Source organism: Triplophysa rosa, linkage group LG12 (assembly GCF_024868665.1).
Source record: "Triplophysa rosa linkage group LG12, Trosa_1v2, whole genome shotgun sequence".
In the NCBI taxonomy this organism is placed as follows: domain Eukaryota; kingdom Metazoa; phylum Chordata; class Actinopteri; order Cypriniformes; family Nemacheilidae; genus Triplophysa; species Triplophysa rosa.
This window is the reverse complement of record NC_079901.1, coordinates 23,859,370-23,876,146: the sequence shown is the minus strand read 5'-3', so window position 1 is coordinate 23,876,146 and position 16,777 is coordinate 23,859,370. Positions and strand designations below refer to the sequence as shown.

Genomic DNA, 16,777 nt, shown 5'->3' with positions numbered 1-16,777 from the left:
CCCTTCCTCTCCCTGCCCCTTCCTCTCCCTGCCCCTTCCTCTCCCTCTCCCTGCCTCTCCCTCTCCCTGCCCCCCATCTCCCTGCTCTCAACTTTACACAATGAATGTCATTACTGTGGTTGGTCATTAAACCATTACCAAAATGACAGAACGCTTACAAAGATATGGATAGAATAAACCGGGACAGCTGGTGTTGACCGTTTGCCCTAAATTACTCTAAAGAAAATGTCAAAGTATTTGGACACATGGACACAAAGTATGATTGTGAGTGCATTCCTATAAAAAATCAACTATTATTTATTATAAATATTTAACATAATAAGATAAAAAAACAGACTTTTAGCAAAACATTTCACAGCTAGTTTGTTAAATAAATTAAGAATAGACATACTGTTCAAAGCTTTTGGAATTTTTTTGGGCTGTGAAATGGTATAAAACACATCTACAGGTAATGTGCTGACCTGAGGTGAACACAGAACGAGAACAGCTGCACGTTTGTATTTCTCCCTTATCTGACACACCCAATTTACCTCACGGATCGTTCCATAATCTTTCCGTTAAATATGAGAGACATCCAGAATGTGCAGCATCATAACTGAGAACACCTGTGTGAACCTGACTTCATCATCCACTACAAAAAAATCACATTATTGACAACAAATGCTTTAAAATCAACACAAAAACACGGATCATGTTCAGCTTGAAAAGAGTCTTTTTAAAAACAAAAACCACTTGCTTTTATATAATATTATTTAGTGCAAGTACAAGTTGAGCACATGCTTTCAGGGCTGCTGTGCTGTATATGAATGGAATTTGTGGAAGGATTTAGACACTGCAAGTCAGAAAGAGCTACACTGAGGTCATAAAGAAAGCATTAAGCTCTGGAAAGATGCCTGAAGCCAGAAGATTAAGAGGAAGAACGTTTAGCCTTATTTAAGCTTTTGAGTTTTGTGTGTGTGCTGTTGTTTTTATCCTAAACCTGAATACACACCAACTCATGGGGACTCGTGTCCCCAAATTGAGTCTTTGAAAAAAGTCTATAAATCGTACAGAACGATATTTTTTTAAATCTAAAATTGCAAAAAGTTTTCTAAGATCTTTAGGTTTAGGGGATAAAATGTACAGTGTGTACAGTGTAAAAATCATTACGCCTATGGACTGTCCCCACGGAGAAAATAAACCAGACATGTGTGTGTTTGTCCAAGCTGGTCTCCAAGCTGACTGACAAGGCCGAGCAAACATTTTCCCCACTGCAAGTTTCATAATGACCCTCACAAGAAAGAAGAGAATTAAAAAAGAAAAGAGAGGAATGTGGGTCCTGTAAGCCAACACGCTGTCATTCAAACAAACTCATCTTATATAATCAGCCAATACCAAGCATCAGCTCCGAACAGCTCTGAGTGAAGCACAGTATTGAAAGAAAAGCTGGCACAGATGAAATCCTAAGAAAATACAACACCATAAAAGGTGGACGGAGAGAATAATGACCAACCCCAGTCTCTGAGACTGAGTGCCTACCAAAAACCAATTCATCACTTTGTAAAACATCACAGCACTTGGACACACACTGTACCACCAACACCAAGCACAACATTCTTAAATATACTGTAGACATAAATACAGACATTTCTGAATGGTATTTGTACTTAAGGTCTGGCTGGTAACAGAAGAAGCTATTTTTAAACACTAATTCAAGGCCGTCTTATGTTTCACACAACGGATAAACCATTGAGCATAAATAGACAAGATAAAGCATTGCCTTCAAAATACGCCAGTTAAGAATGCCAGAACATTTCAACTTTTTATAGCGGAAAGTATTCAAAGGAACTTATGCAGGACACACACACACAACCCAGGCACTCGACCAAAAGACAGGTAAGGGAAGGTAAAGAAAAACAGCATGAAGCAGAACCTGTTGTGGGTAAATGTCTTTCTTATTTCCTAGAAGCATCATTCAGTTCTGCTTATTCCATCTTGTTCAGACAAAAACAAATGTCATGAGCTGTAAATTCAGATGCACTAGAACAGGAGTCAACACATCAAACGTACAAATTGAGACATGATTCTACACACACGCACACACACACACACACACACACACACACACACACACACGCACACACGCACACACGCACACGCACACACACACACACACACACACACACCGTCTGACGGCCTTGAAACACTCATCCAAGTTCTCTGATATATCCGTTTTATCCTTCATCTAACTCAGGCCAGCACACCAACATGGAGGTTTAGAGCTAAAATCTAAAAACAACTTCACAAAAAAAGCTTCAAAGATTGCTTCACTCACAAGCTACAGACTTCAATTACTGGACCACACTTGAGTGGTTAGATAACATTACGAAACAGATTTCAACGTAATTGGAAAAATGACATCCAAACCTTCAGAAACACACTCGAAAGCACATGCACCATGACTCACCATCAACAATACTGATTCAAACAAACGCCTTAAAAAATAAGATGTCACTCACCACCCTTGGTTTGGTCTTCAAAGGAGCAGTGGCAAGTTCCTCGCTGGACTTCCTGTCTAGCTTTGACTCGGCACCGTTGGTAGGAGCTGAAGGTGTAGACGTAGCGCCCTCGGGTATAACCTCAACAGTGGCTGCGGGGGTCTCCATTGGACCCTCATGAGAGTTTGGAGCCAAGATGTGTGGCTCAGTGACGTCCGCTAATGATGGGGCGTCCTCCCCCTGGACTACCTTGCGGGCAGGTGAAGACTCTGGGACGTGGCTAGACCTCTGGTGGTCCTCAGAGATTTTTGAAGAATCTATTGGCAAAAATGTGGGCGGTTCACTGGCATGACGGACATGTTTGGATCTGACTTTTAAGACTGGAAGCTGGGGAAGGATGGAGGTGGTATCTGGGCATTCAGAAGACGGTTCCTCACTCTGTTCCTCCAGTTGATCACTGTCATCACAAGACGTCTGGTGGGTAAAGCGGTTAGAGCGTTTCTTGATTCTACGACTCATGCGAGGAGACAAAACATGAGCTAGCTTGGGGTCAAAGGGAAAGACGGGCTCGTCCGTCACTTTTGCTTCTCCGTTTTGCCCAAGGTGGGAGGGTAAAACGTGCTCCGATTGGGAACGAGGCCTCTTGGGGGAACAACAAAGCTGTCGTTCGCTATTGAGTTCCCATAGCTCGTCTCTTTGCTCAGATAAGATGGGCTCACTGCTGGAAGGTGGTATGGATTGTTCTAATTCGCAAATAGGCTCGCTGGGATGTCTCTGAAATTCTGTGGCCGTATCTGCCAGCTCCCCACGTCTGCTGGGATCGCTAAAGCTCTTCTTCTTCACCGCCTTGCCGTTGGCTTTCTCATCGATGAGGTTGTCCATCGCGCCGGGCTCGCACACAATGCTTTGAATCACTGTGCTGTAATCTCGCAGGCTGTCGCTACAAACAGAGAGGTCACTGCCAGCACTACACATGTATTCAGAAAGGTCTGCAGCCGAAGACTGCGTGCAACCGCTCACCTTCGAGTTTAAAGAGAGGGAACCCAGCAGGTTGCTGTCCATGGAGAAGTTCTTTCCGCCATCCTCTGCGATCGAACGGCGTCTGTGAGGCATGGGATCGCTCAGCGAGCGGTATGCAGATTCACCGTTTGACTCTCCGTTGCTGCCATTGCTGGAGTCCGAGCCGTTGTTACCAGCTGAGGAGAATTTCCTTCGCCTGCGAATAGCGCTGGGAGTTGAAGGAGCCTCTGAGGCCCCATGGTTTACATTTTTACTGCTACTAATGTCTCCTCCTATGGCTACTCCCTCATACTCTGTCCTAACAGAGGGAAGCTGAGATGAGAGAGATTCATCTGGTGTTGTATCAGGCATCTGCTGCTCATACAACCCTGACTGATTCCAAACGGTGAGGGTCTGCCCTAGCAAGTCTTTACTAATGGATAACCCCCCATATGAGCCAACCTCTGGCTCCGTGACAATTCCTTCATCTGTCAGGCTAGATTCATGGCCAGAAAGTTCATCCAATGACTTATCACAGAACACATTTTCCTCTGAATTTCCCTTCTGTAAACATTTTCCACTTTCTCTGTCAGCCTCTCCTTCCTCACACCCTGTAAAACCAGCAAGACTCCTCTCCTCCCGCTTTGCCTCATCTTCCTTTTCACTACCTTTTTTAGCATCATTGTTTTTTCTCCTGAAACGTTCTTCCTCAAAATCGTCCTCATCCTTACTTTCACCCATCTGACAGATGTCCCTTATTACCTGTCTGGCTTCCTGCACATAGCGGTCTTGTAGAGGGGTTGGCATTGGCTCCTCGTAACCATAAGCACTCCTGCAGTCATCGCTCTCCACCTCCCTGTCAGAAACCACCACCCGCTCTACACTACCTTCACAGTCTAGCCGCTGCTCAGAGGAACTCCTCAAACCTGGCCCGCTTCCATAACAACGCTGCACTACAGGCTTCTCAGAATACGTGAAAGACTTGGCCCTTCTCAAAGTAGCAGTGAGGTCCTTCAGGGAGGGCCGTCCAGGGTGCGGCCGGTGCGGCCGATGCGTCTTGGAGCCCATTCTGTGCACTGTTGTGCTCTGACCAACCTGAAACACATAGTTCAGACCTCCCTCATCGCCGTGCCCTTTCTTCCTCATTCTTAACTCAGATAGATCTGTCTTAAGGTAGCTGAGAAGCGACAGAGTTTCTGAGGAAATATCAGGGTTTGACATAGAGATCCTGTTCTTGTCTTTATCATCGTTTAAAGAATGGTGAAGTACCTTGTTTTCTTTACACTCTGCTGGACTGAAGCTGGGTACCAGTCTGGGATGAACTCGAACTGGGGAATGGGAAAAGTTGTCTCCATGGCCAAAACTGGGTGAGCGGTACATGGTGGCATTCCCATGGTATGTTTTACTCTGAACAGTTGATGACGCCCTGCCGAAGACGTGGGAGCTGGCTGGTTGATCTTCTTCCTTTAATGTCTCTGTGCTGGAATACCTGCTACAACTTCTCGACCCCAGTGGACTGGATGTAAATGAGGGTATGGTGACCTTTGACACCCGTGACACCTGTGGGACAGGGCTGCCTCCAACTGGTCCCTCAAAAGTTCTATATAGATGCCTAAAGTTTTCCTTAGAAACACGTGAACCGAGAGATGAGGCACCACGTGTCCATGATAGGCCCGTAACGCATCCTCTAGACCGCAGGCCCTCAATCCCACGTCCGGCCGGCCGAGAATCAGAGCTCTCTAAGTGTTCCATCATTACAGGCTGGTCGTCGCTGTCGTCCGACACCTCATTATCCCTACTGCAGCTACTTTTCTTCTTTTTTCTTAGTGAGCGACGTCTCACGTCCCTGCTGTGGTGAGCTAGCGTTGCAGGACTGTCCTCCTCACTGCCTGAAGACCTCCCCCTCACCTTAGCCTGGGAGCCATGCTTGTATAGGAGGAAATGTGTGCCGAGTGTCCTTGCGCTCGACTCCTCGTCCTCTTCTCCAGAGCTCAGTCTTCCCCGGGTGCCGGCTAGCTCCACGGAGGGGCCTGTCTGTGGTTTGGTGGAGTTATGCGAGGAATGCAAGCTATCCGGTGGCTGCGGCTGCTCTTCTCTCTGCCCCTGCAGCTGCCAACGGTGAGCAAACGAGTGAGTCCTGAGGGGTGAGACGCTGGTTCTACTGCGGGGAGGGGGTGCCGGGGGAGAAGACTGGAGGTCACTGCAACAATTATTCTGTGGGGGATCACAAATCGACTCACAGGAATGGCTTTCAACACATGAAGTTTGATATCTTTTGCAATTTGGGGTGGAATTGTCTACATACAGTGCGGTGTTTTCATTATCAGACCTGCTTGTTTCATGGCAGGGCCTAGCTGGATGGTGTGAGCCAGTTTTGTCTGAGGCTGAGCTACCGTATTCAGCATTGAAAGAATGTTGGAGGTGTTGACAGGCAGATTTCAAGTCATCAGCATCAGACGTCGACCTGTGTTGCTTTCTGCGTCCATCCCCAAAAAGTTCTCTAATTTTAGTAACACTTGGCCAGTTTGCAGCAATGTGAATGGTCTCTCCATATGAAGGGTGATAGCGACGATGAGATTTACATGTTGGGCTCCCTAAGACAAAAACAAAACGTTGTTTTAAAAATGGCCTTATAATTTCTTTACATTGTTCAAACAAAAAACGGTGAATTTAATCAGAACTCATGGCAATAACCACAATATACATTAATATAGGCTTTATTTATAAAGGGCGGACAACTAAACGTTTACAAGCCAGCACACAAACACACAATCCGATTACATAAACTCTCTTACCTGTTTTGGTGCCAGCCCCAGTGTTTCGAACTCCTCTGTCCGAATCAGAGCCTGACACAGACTCTTGGGTCGAACTGTATTGGTTACTATCCTTGAGTTTCTCAATCCCAAACTCCAAAATCTCCTTGGATGAGCAGCTGTCGTCCAAAAACGAATTCTCGCTACTATTAACAACTAAACTTTTAACGTTTCCATTGTTGCTCTGCGTCCCCGCGTTTGAAACGAACTTTTCGGAAAGCTCGCGAACAGACAGACAGGTCGCATGAGAGCTTTTCTTTAGATCTGAGCCCGGAGGATTGGACGCTGAGATTTTGGAAACTTTTCTGGATACAGTAACAGTGCGCGTCGCCTGTGAGGGCTGAGCGCTGCGCTCTGCGGCGTCTGGGGGAAGGGCACCGCGCCTCTCCAAATCCTCTCCAAAGGATCTGCGCTTTGCTTTCCAGCTTTCCAGTTTTTTTAAAGAAACGCTCCTATAAACCGGCGCTTTCCTCTCCATCTCTCTTTCAGCCATGGCGTTGCCTGTCCTCCCAGTTATTACTCTTCCTTTTTTTCAGTTCATTGATAAATTGTCCACACTTTTTTCTTCCTCCGTTGCTTCACCCCCGTTGAAAAAAAGCTTACAATGCACCCATTTAACCACAAAACGTGCCTGGCGGTGTTGCCCGGGGGATACAAAAACAAGAACAGCAGAGCATGAGATTGTTTACGAAAACAAATGAATGTACTTCCAAACGTATTTCGCTCTCCTGGTTTCCATCCATGCGTTTAGAACGAGCTCAAAGTTGGAGCAGAAAAATCCCAAGCGTTTCAACTCTGCACGAACTCCAGCAAAGTTTGAATGATGTACATTTTCCAAAGTAAATCCCATTTCTTTGGCCGACAGTCTCTTTTCAAGCGCATCTTTACTCCCAGCGTTAACTCGGTGCGCTGAAGCTTATTTTGACACAATTGTGCGTTTCTGAAACTTTTGGCTTGTTACATGCAGATAGCTGCTTTGTTTGAGGGCGGGGCTAAAACATGGGGTCGGAGGTTAGAGAGAGAGAGACCCCTGGGAAATATGTGGGGCGATCAAGCTTTTCCTCTCTCTGATGCGAGAGAGAAGATAGCAGAAGGCAGTTTGTGAACGCACACGCACAGTGGAAAATGCTCGGACAAATGATGTCTTTAGTTTTCATTGATAATGTTTGGGTATACTCAGAGGAGATGAAGTTGATGTTACTGTTTGTTATAGTTATTGTCTAGTTTAATCCTCACTGTTGTTTAACGTGCTCAGTCTTTGTACAGAAAAAACGTTTTCAGTTCTTTGTTTCAAAGATTTTCCCCTTTTCTCTTTTTCTAGTCGAACCTTAAGTTGCGCGAGTGTATAGCGGACTCTAGCGGTCACAGTGAAGATTTTATCAACCGAGGACAATCCTAACTTCTTTCGTTTGCTTTGTTTATCAAAAAATAGAAAAGGTGTTTATTTTATTCCTCTATTTAAAGAAAAGTCACTGGGATTTATCACCTTTCCAAAATGCAAAATGCATTACTTTCATAGAATGATTATTTTTATATGGATCTGTATTTAACTGGTTGTGAATACAAACACTTAACAAGGAGAAAGATTAGTATTAGTTTATTGTTTTGACAAATAACTACTCTAGAGAAAAAAAACACAATTGAATTATGATTTCACATTTAATAAAATAACGAAACGTCTTTCACTATTTAAAACACACTTAGGACAAACTTTGATTTGATTATGTTTGCTTCACATGATGGAAACATATACATTCTCTGTAAGGTTGCTTTGGAATAATACACATTGTGAAAAGCACTATACAAATGTGAAAACGGAATATTAATATTTACACAGACATTAATTGTGAAGACATTTTCTTTACTTTCTTTGCAGAGTAACTAACACACATTTATTTGCCAGTATGTTGTGTACATAATGCTTTGGTACAGACGTACATGTTTTCTTCATTATAAAGTTTTGCCGTATATATGTTATACGTATATTTGGCTTTTACCAAAATTTTCCATGAAATATTTACAGCGTTTCATAAAAAATGGGCAGAGTGCGCCATCTAGTGACAGACACAGTTTATTGAACTTGATATACAGAAACTGCATTTGTAGGACTGAACCGAACTCCAACCTTCAGAAACAGAGCAAAGTTCATTTATTTAAAGCTAAACAAAATGACACAAACATGATACTGGACAAATTAAAGAGACATATATACATTCACAGTACTAGAAGCCCGGTGTTAGCTCTTATCCTGATTAATAGACACACGTTTATCAAAGCCATTTGTACACCTAACTTTTTTTTAAACAGCTCGTGTAGTTTTGATCGTTGTTAAGCTTAAATGTAAAATATTTCAACTGTAATGAAGTTTACACATTTAAATAGATGAACAGATCAATCGCACAGACACAAGCTTTACATTTCTCTGAATCAGACACTCAACATGTGTCACTAATAAAATTACATGTATGCAAGACATCAAGTCACATGCGGGATTAAGCCGTCAAACACGATGCGATAAAGACCATAAGTCATAATGAAGTCTTCATAGGATACATCACTTCATAGCCAACAAAACCTTCATGGTGTGTTAGTGTAATATTCAAGCACAGCACGTATACTGTGTTTTTTTTATATCATAATTCTAAATCCAGAAGACCAACCAATCATCTTGAAAATTGGTCTTTCAGTGAAGTGATCTTGAGCAGTAAAGTGCGTGTACTGCGTCTGTACTTGGGCTGGGTGAAGTAAAACAAAATAGGATCCAGTACACTGTTCATACTGGCAAAGGGTCTGGTGCTTTTGTAGACCACCGACAGTAAGTTCCTCAGTTCACAGGACGCCGTGGGAAACGTCCGCACCAACAGGTAGAGCGTTTTGGTCACGTGGAACGGCAAAAAGCTGATGGCAAACACCAACATCACGATGATTATCATCCTAACGGCTTTAGTCTTTTTCTCCACGCGGGAGTGTCCTCGAGCCTCGCCGGGCCGGCAAAGAACCTTCGCCATTTTACAGTAGAGCACCAGGATGACCAGGAACGGCAAGACGAAGCCCACGCAGGTCAAGGCGATGCCGTACGGGAAATATTCCGGAGCGCGCTCGGGGACGCTCAGGTCGTAGCACACGGTGCGGTTGCGCTGGACGCCCGTCGCGGCGAACTCGAACGTAGGAGCGCAGAGCACCACCACGGACCCCCAGACGCACGCGCAAATGATCCAGGCGAGCCTGCGCCCGCCTCTTTTGGGCCACGGAGTCATCGGGTGGCAGATTCCCAGGTAACGCTGGACACTGATGCAGGTGAGAAAGAAGATGCTGCCGTGCAGGTTGCTGTAGAACTGAAAGCGAACCATGCGGCAGGCGAGGTCGCCAAAAGGCCAGTAGTCTCTGCTGGCGTAGTTGTAGACGAGGAGCGGGAGCGAGCAGACGTACAGAAAGTCCGCCACCGCCAGGTTCAGCATGTAGATCTTAGTGCGCGTGAGCGCGCGCCGACAGCTCCAGATGCGCAGAATGATGATGAAGTTGAGCGGCAGGCCGAAGATGAAGACCAGACTGTAGACGCATGGGAGGAGATAGCGCTTGAAGTCCTCGTTGTAGGTGCAGGAGGGCAGAGCAGAGCTGGAAAGGTTGGACGCCATCTCAACAGTTTGCCTCACATTCTGAAAAGAGAAGAAGAAATAATATTGTTCGCTTCAAAAGATTCATCAAATGTACTGTGTTATGCCATGCTTATGTCATTGATCGCTGTTATTAGTGGTTGTATTACACGTTTTCTGAATACTCTAATCCTGTGAATTAACGTTGCGCAATAACATCTTTTTGTTCAGATAAAAGGAACTTTTAACAAACAGTTCTTTGTAGTGAAAATGCGTTCTCCAGACAATGGAAAAGTATGCCAAGAATGGTTCTTTGTAGACTGAAAGGTTTTTGGGGAATCAAAAATGGTTCTTCAATGCAATGCTGCAAAGAACCTTTTTAGTTTTATGTTCGTTATATTATATTTTTGAACAGAGTCAAAACTCATGCGTTCCTTTAGTCTGTGCATGCAAAACACATTCACGTAGTCCAAGTAAAGGAAGACAGAAGCAAATTACAGTTAAAATACAGTTTATACAAACCTCATAACAGTGAAAAACATTCAATATCATCCAGTGATTTATGCAGTCAGTGAGAGAAATAACTTCATTTTCTCAGGAGTCGGTGGGCAAGTTTATTCATTCTACCGTAAGTAAAAGGACTCTGGCATTGAACGGACAGATGAAAGATCATTTAGAAGTTAATGAGGAATGTGTGTGTGTTTTCATATGAGGTCTCTGATCACACAAACACAACCAGAAGGAAGCATTTCCTTGTTTATATGTGATATTCTTGGCTAGACTCTTGTATTGTGCTAAAAATGTACTAAAATAATAAAATGTCGTCATATTTGAATTTAGTACCAAGATGTCCCTGAATAGGTCGTTCAGAAATTTTTGAGAATTGTTTTTGTGAACTATTCCTTTAATGCTTCACTGTGTAACTTGGAGTAATCCAGGCAGGGAGGCAACAGATCCACATGCAGTCAGATTTTTAATAAACAAAAACACAAAATACAAAACAATAAAAGAACAACGAAACAAAGCACTAAAAAATCCAAAGGGCACTGAGTAACGCCACTGGGACCAGGAACAAACAAACAATGGCTCACACTATACAAATGAAACACTGGGGTTTAAATAAATAGAAACTAACAAGATAACAAGACACACCTGGAGGAACTAATGAACACTTAAAACTACAAAGGACTACAAAACATGTAGAACAAATGCATACCACATAAAGCATGTGGTGGGACCCCCTCATCATTTTTGCATGATATCTTTTGAAAAGGTATTAAATAACAGGCTCAGTTAAGCACTCCTGAAATATTCATGTGACTTTATTTTCTTTGTTTTGTTAAAGGCAAATGTGTACATGAGAGTTTTCATGGCACTTTCATACTCATCATACATAAGCTGACTTAAAGACACAGGAAAAGACAGAATTCACATTTCTCTTCTTCTGCTTTCACTTCTCTGCATGAGGCAATTCTCTTTCAAATGAAGAATGAAGATCTGACCATCACAGTCAAATCATAAAATATACTTATAATATCATTTTCTGTTATACCGTTCCCAAGGTATGAGCTGTTTTTATGTCTCATCAAAGATGGAAAGTTCTGAGCTATTTTTTGTTTCTTGCTTAATCTGTTGTTTGCGCATCTGCATTTAATGTATTAATATTTATATATGTATTTCTGCATGTTAGTTTAATTACCAATGCATGTAAAAAAAGTCTAGAAAGGGGTGCCATGCTTCCAAAAAGTTTGGGAACCACTGATTTAACCTGACAGACTGTACATATACCACTGTTCCAAATATTTTGTGTTGCTTAAAAATAAAATATATTGTGTTGAATGTTTTTAAAAGAACACATTTTAAAGCTGTAATCGTACTGACATGCTGTGAAATTGGGATATTTTGGCTTAAGATGATCATACCATCAAAATCTCATACCTACTGTGACATAACAAAAAATTAGAAAACAAATAATATATTATTTTATATTATAAATCTTAACATTCATAATATAAAACAGCATAAGAGAGAATTATCTCAATCGTTTGTTTGGGCTTGACTAAAATACTAAAATCCAAATTGCAAACAGTGTTATTTATGACCCCATGGGTTATTTATGTTTTAAAAGGAGATGGTTTCATAACAACTATAAAAATTATAACTAATTATTAAATAAGCATTAGTTAACAAGCTACAACAGCCGCTGCAGGTCATGTGTAAATTACAGGTTACATCTCGTCTATAAGAGCTTATCTAAACTATGATTAATGAAAGCATTCCCGTAAAGACTTTCACTTGTTTGTTCTAGTGAACTAGTGAGTTTGTTCACTCTTTTTCATTCATTACTTTTACAGTCATCATCATCAGGCATCTTGCACAACGGAAATGAGACATTCAGTTTCACAAGAGTGTCTGTCAGTCTTAACTTGTGTTTGCCCAACACTACACAACACCTGTGAGCCTTCAGCGCGTTCTGCACAAGTCTGATTGCATATAAAGTTCTCTTGAGCAACTTCCCCCGATTCTTAATCATAAGTCCACCCCACCTCAGGTCATTTCAATGACCGACTCGTCAGGTCTTCATGTTTCTTGGCTCTCCCCGTCCCCTTCTACATCTCCGAGAGAGCTGGAATGGAGAGAGCATGCTAGAGTTGTCTGGACAGGTTTAAGAAATGTGAGCGTTGCTGAAAACGGCCTCGGGTTAAGTTGAGCCAATACACCAAGTTCTGGAAAGAGAGTTCAAAAATTCACTTAAGGGTTGTTTATTGTCATGGTTTTCTAGGCTTTTACAAATAAGCGTTCTTTGTCAGGCTGTTTGGTCCCATACCTTTAACATCCACCAAAACCTTCCATTACACAAAAGTCTCTTTGTAGTTGAAAAAGGGTTTACAGACTATAAAAATGTAAATAAGAATAAAGCAACAAGCCCCGAGAAGCAGGGCTCTCCTGTTTTTGCCAAGTGGTTGATGTCCTAAGGGCAACATCATGTTGACCCTGGGACAACATTTAAATCAACCAATCAGATTTCAGAAATAAGTTTAAAGTTTATTTTAAATTTAATCTTCCAACCAGGATTAGGTGCTTCTAGACCATTGTTTTTCACGTATCATTTCCCTGTGATTTTAGGGGTAAGTTATGGTTGGGGTTGGGGTTTGGTGTGGGTTTAGGTTTTATTTATAAAAATGTTGTCCTAGGTCAACAAAATATGTTGCCCTGAGGACATCAACCACTTGGCAACATCAGGTCGAGCAAGAAGCAGTGGGTTACAGTGCATTTTATAACAGCTAAGGGCGTTCTGGCACGACGTGAAGCGGACCCCTTAGCCCGTGTTCACACTTCTTTTTTGACAAGAAAAAGCTCAGGACTTTTTTTTCATAGGATGAAAATGTAAAACAGATGCTAGCAGCTTCAAAAAAGAAGTCAAGTGTGAACACGGCCGTCGCTGTTATAAAATGCACAGTAACCCACTGCTTCGCGGGGCTTATTGCTTTTATAAAACGGTTATTCCAAATGCACAGCAAGGTGTCATAAAATAAAGAAAAGAAAATCATATTTAGGCTATGTAATGCGGTCAGCCGTTAAAAATCGGCGTATTTTATTATGGCTTAGAACTAGGTTCAGCCAATCAGAATCAAGGACCAGAATTGACCATTTTATAAATAGTTTTATTAAAGAGCGTATATGTTCCAAAGTTTTTACAAAAATAAAAGAGTCCGTCTGCATGTCTGAAATATATATTATCTGAAATGATATTATTATTGCTCTAAAAAACTCAACAAACCGAAGGATTCAACATCCAATACAATTCATGTCTGTAGCACACATGCCAAGCAGTTTTTATAAATGATGCCAAGAAGGACCCAGCACGGTCACAACCAGACAGCACAGACCAAAAACGTGCCAAAGCTCGTCGGGATCTAGACTGAGATCTTAACAGGATTAAAGCAACACTTTGCGGTGGACTGAGACCGAGTGGATCTGAGGGAGTGGTGGTCATGCCTGTTGATTTAAACAAACACGGATCACCATCTGCTGTCTGACTCCTTATTGCCCTGGCTAGATGAAATATTTGCTCGGCGAGTTCCTTTGAGTCGAGATGAGAGCGTCTTGCACGTGTCACGTGCAACGGTTGATGTCATTCCAAACCTTTACGACTTTCTTCTACAGAACACAAAGATTTTCTGAAGAACCTTGGTAACCAAACAACATCGGACCCAAATGACTTCCAACGAATGAACACAAAACCACCGAGACATTTCTCAAATATCTTCTTTTGTGTTCCACATACAGGTTTTGAACCACGTGATGGAGATTTGTTTTTAGTTTTGGGTGAACTGTTATTTTACGAGGGCAAAAACAGACGTTTGAGAGTCAGAAGCAAACTGAGCCTGAGGAGTCTTTATTCAGCCGTGTCGCGGTCCCTGACATCACAAGACCTTTCTCAAACACATTCTCAAACAGACTCCTGTTTAACAACCATGCAAAAAGAACGAGTGTTGCGTGTGCATTTGCATGAATTTAAAACACGGGTTGTGCCTCAAACGTTTCTCCAACCCTGACACACATTTTAATGTAACCAACTTTGTGTGTTTATATCATTTTGACTGTCACATCTGTGCCACTAACACAACACAACGGAACTGTAAAAGTAATGACAACACAATGATATTGACATCAAACATTTTTCATATTTGTTGTTGTAGCTCAATTGGCTTTTAATGTAAGTTTAAGCAGATGTTTCCTCAACGCAAACATGTCTTCATGCAAGATGAAACACAACAAGCCAAGCAATGTGAACACTGTTTATTCAGTACGAGCAAGTGATGTATCAGCTTGTAGTTATGAAAAATGTGAAAGAACTGGCCACGTTTTATTGCTCAACAGTTGCTCCTTCAAAGTTCTGGAGGCTTAACGGAAATCTCATATACGTATTTTCATTTATCTTGTTTTTCCTAAAGTTATTTAATCCTTTAAACGAATGTAAAATATAGCACAGATCACATAACTTGGTTTTGAAAGAACGTGATGAGAAATGTTCGAGCACATACAAAAATCTATGGTTTTTAGATTTCTCAAAATAAACATCTTCGAAGAACTTGCATTGAGCAAATGTTTTCCTTTCCTCTCAGTTCAATCTCAATGCCATCTAACGGAGACAATGAAGACATTACAGATCACTCTCATTTAACTTTCATGCGTCAAATGGTTTTGAAAAGCGATTCGCCTTGCAAGCGTGTATCATACATGACTAGTCAAATGCAAAAATAGCCCACCAGAGAGGAGATATCTTTAACCCACTATCAACATCAAGCGGGAACACATTAGACACATTGCAGCGAAGCAAATAACACTGAAACACTCATCCTTTATGACTGGGAAAGTCACATTGACTATCAAAGCACACGCTGGCACTGGAACCACTGACCGCTGTGATGTTAACAAAGCCAAATAAGCTGTAAAAAAATGTAAAAATGGGCCATCATAGATTCAGTATTTTTGGATTGACATCATCTCTGGGAACGCTTGCTTTGCTTCGCTTTGATCCACAGCATGATCTGATGTCTAGAAACAGACCCGCCGTCTCTGAGACCTGTCCAAGCACATTAACAAACAGAGAAGCCATTCACTGAAGCATTACTAATCTAATGGCATTCGTACAGTAAATACGGCACTACCACAGATCGTTCACCCTGATCCTCATTTCAATCAGAAATACAGCTCAGAATGAAACTTCATATACAGGGTTGTAATTTACAGCATTACCAAGATTCCTGTCCCAAAAAGAAAAAATGTTTTGAAATGGAACTGAAAAGTAATTGATAAATTAACTATGTATATGTACAGTATGTAAGTCTCAAATCTATTTCCATTTTAATGCATTTATTACTTTTCTTGTAAAAATTGATATAGTATAGGTTTCAATAATATTTGTTAACACTAGGGCAATTTTGTATTTTTTTCATTATGTTAGTAGGCTACACCAAGTCAGACAGAAAGACAGCATAAATGCTATATCTAATAATAGTAATAATAATACGTTTATTTTATAAAGCGCCTTTCTAAAGAACTCAAGGTCGTTATTTGTATCTGTATGTGTAAACACAAAACGTAAGTATTAGTGTATACATGTCATTGTCCATGTGACTGTAATAATTACATTATACATTTCTTATGTAATGCATTGTAATGCACGCGATGCGTGCAATTCAGTGTTCGTTTCATGGAAGTTTTTTCAAGTTAAAGTTAAAGTTTAATGTTTAAAGTTTTAATTTATTTTCAAACTTACCTTTACTTTAACTCCTGGTTAGTTCTCTCTCTTGATAAACAGAAAACCTTTCAAAAATGAGATCTCCTCAAAGAGAAGTTGTCGGAGTCTTCACGCACGCTTCATAAAACTGCTTATGATTCGCACGCTCCTGTTTTCTAACCTGCGCGTCCTCGAGCCCGCAGCCATAAGCCCCGCCCCTTAGACGACGCTCATTTATATGATTTAAGGTTGATTCGAGCCACGATCAGAGCCATTGAGAGAGAGAGTTGCGTCAACGCCGTTGACGCCAATGAAACAGTTTTTTCACAGCAATGGCGGTTCATGGAGCCTCTCAATAGTTCCCGGAAGTTAGTAGTAACGCATGGAGCTGCGGCTAAACAGACCAATTTAGGTAAACTTTTAACCCATTTAAAGAAAACATAACCTTTTGGAACTATCTGAAGGTTCCATGAATCACGTGACACGCAAAAATGTTTAACTTCCGTTGTCGCGACTCTCAAGGTTTTGACTAGAAGGGATACAGCCACTTCCACTGGGCATGCGCACTTCAATACCGCATAATTTTTGTCACGCTGAAAACAGTTGATTTATATATTTTTTATTATTGTAATCTTAGGTTTAGGGTTG

The 16,777-nt window shown here is 41.7% G+C and overlaps 2 protein-coding genes across 4 annotated transcripts in view; both read right to left on the bottom strand.

Moving 5' to 3' along the window:
* Positions 1 to 7,235, bottom strand: part of LOC130562470 (rho guanine nucleotide exchange factor 17-like) — a 62,697-nt gene extending 55,462 nt beyond the window's left edge. For both annotated transcript variants that reach the window (XM_057347489.1, XM_057347490.1), the window contains exons 1-2: positions 6,272 to 7,235; positions 2,499 to 6,070 (exon numbers count right to left, since the gene is read on the bottom strand). In XM_057347489.1, the coding sequence (XP_057203472.1) occupies positions 2,499 to 6,070; positions 6,272 to 6,782 (4,083 nt within the window). In that variant the 5' untranslated portion in view covers positions 6,783 to 7,235. The remainder of the gene's footprint in view (positions 1 to 2,498; positions 6,071 to 6,271) is intronic.
* Positions 7,236 to 7,870: 635 nt separating this feature from the next.
* Positions 7,871 to 16,342, bottom strand: LOC130562473 (P2Y purinoceptor 3). 2 transcript variants are annotated; one of them, XM_057347496.1, is made up of 3 exons: positions 16,169 to 16,342; positions 12,429 to 12,608; positions 7,871 to 9,945 (listed from the first exon to the last, which is right to left on the bottom strand). In XM_057347496.1, the coding sequence occupies exon 3, from the start codon at positions 9,922 to 9,924 to the stop codon at positions 8,953 to 8,955; it is 972 nt and encodes a 323-aa protein (XP_057203479.1). In that variant the 5' UTR covers positions 9,925 to 9,945; positions 12,429 to 12,608; positions 16,169 to 16,342; the 3' UTR covers positions 7,871 to 8,952. The 2 variants fall into 2 exon arrangements, with proteins under 2 accessions (XP_057203479.1, XP_057203478.1); XM_057347495.1 differs by lacking the exon at positions 12,429 to 12,608 and having other exon boundaries at positions 16,169 to 16,341.
* Positions 16,343 to 16,777: the final 435 nt, after the last annotated feature.

Excerpts from the sequence above, each read along its gene's own strand:
- LOC130562473 (XM_057347496.1), bottom strand. The coding sequence starts at position 9,924 with ATGGCGTCCAACCTTTCCAGCTCTGCTCTGCCCTCCTGCACCTACAAC.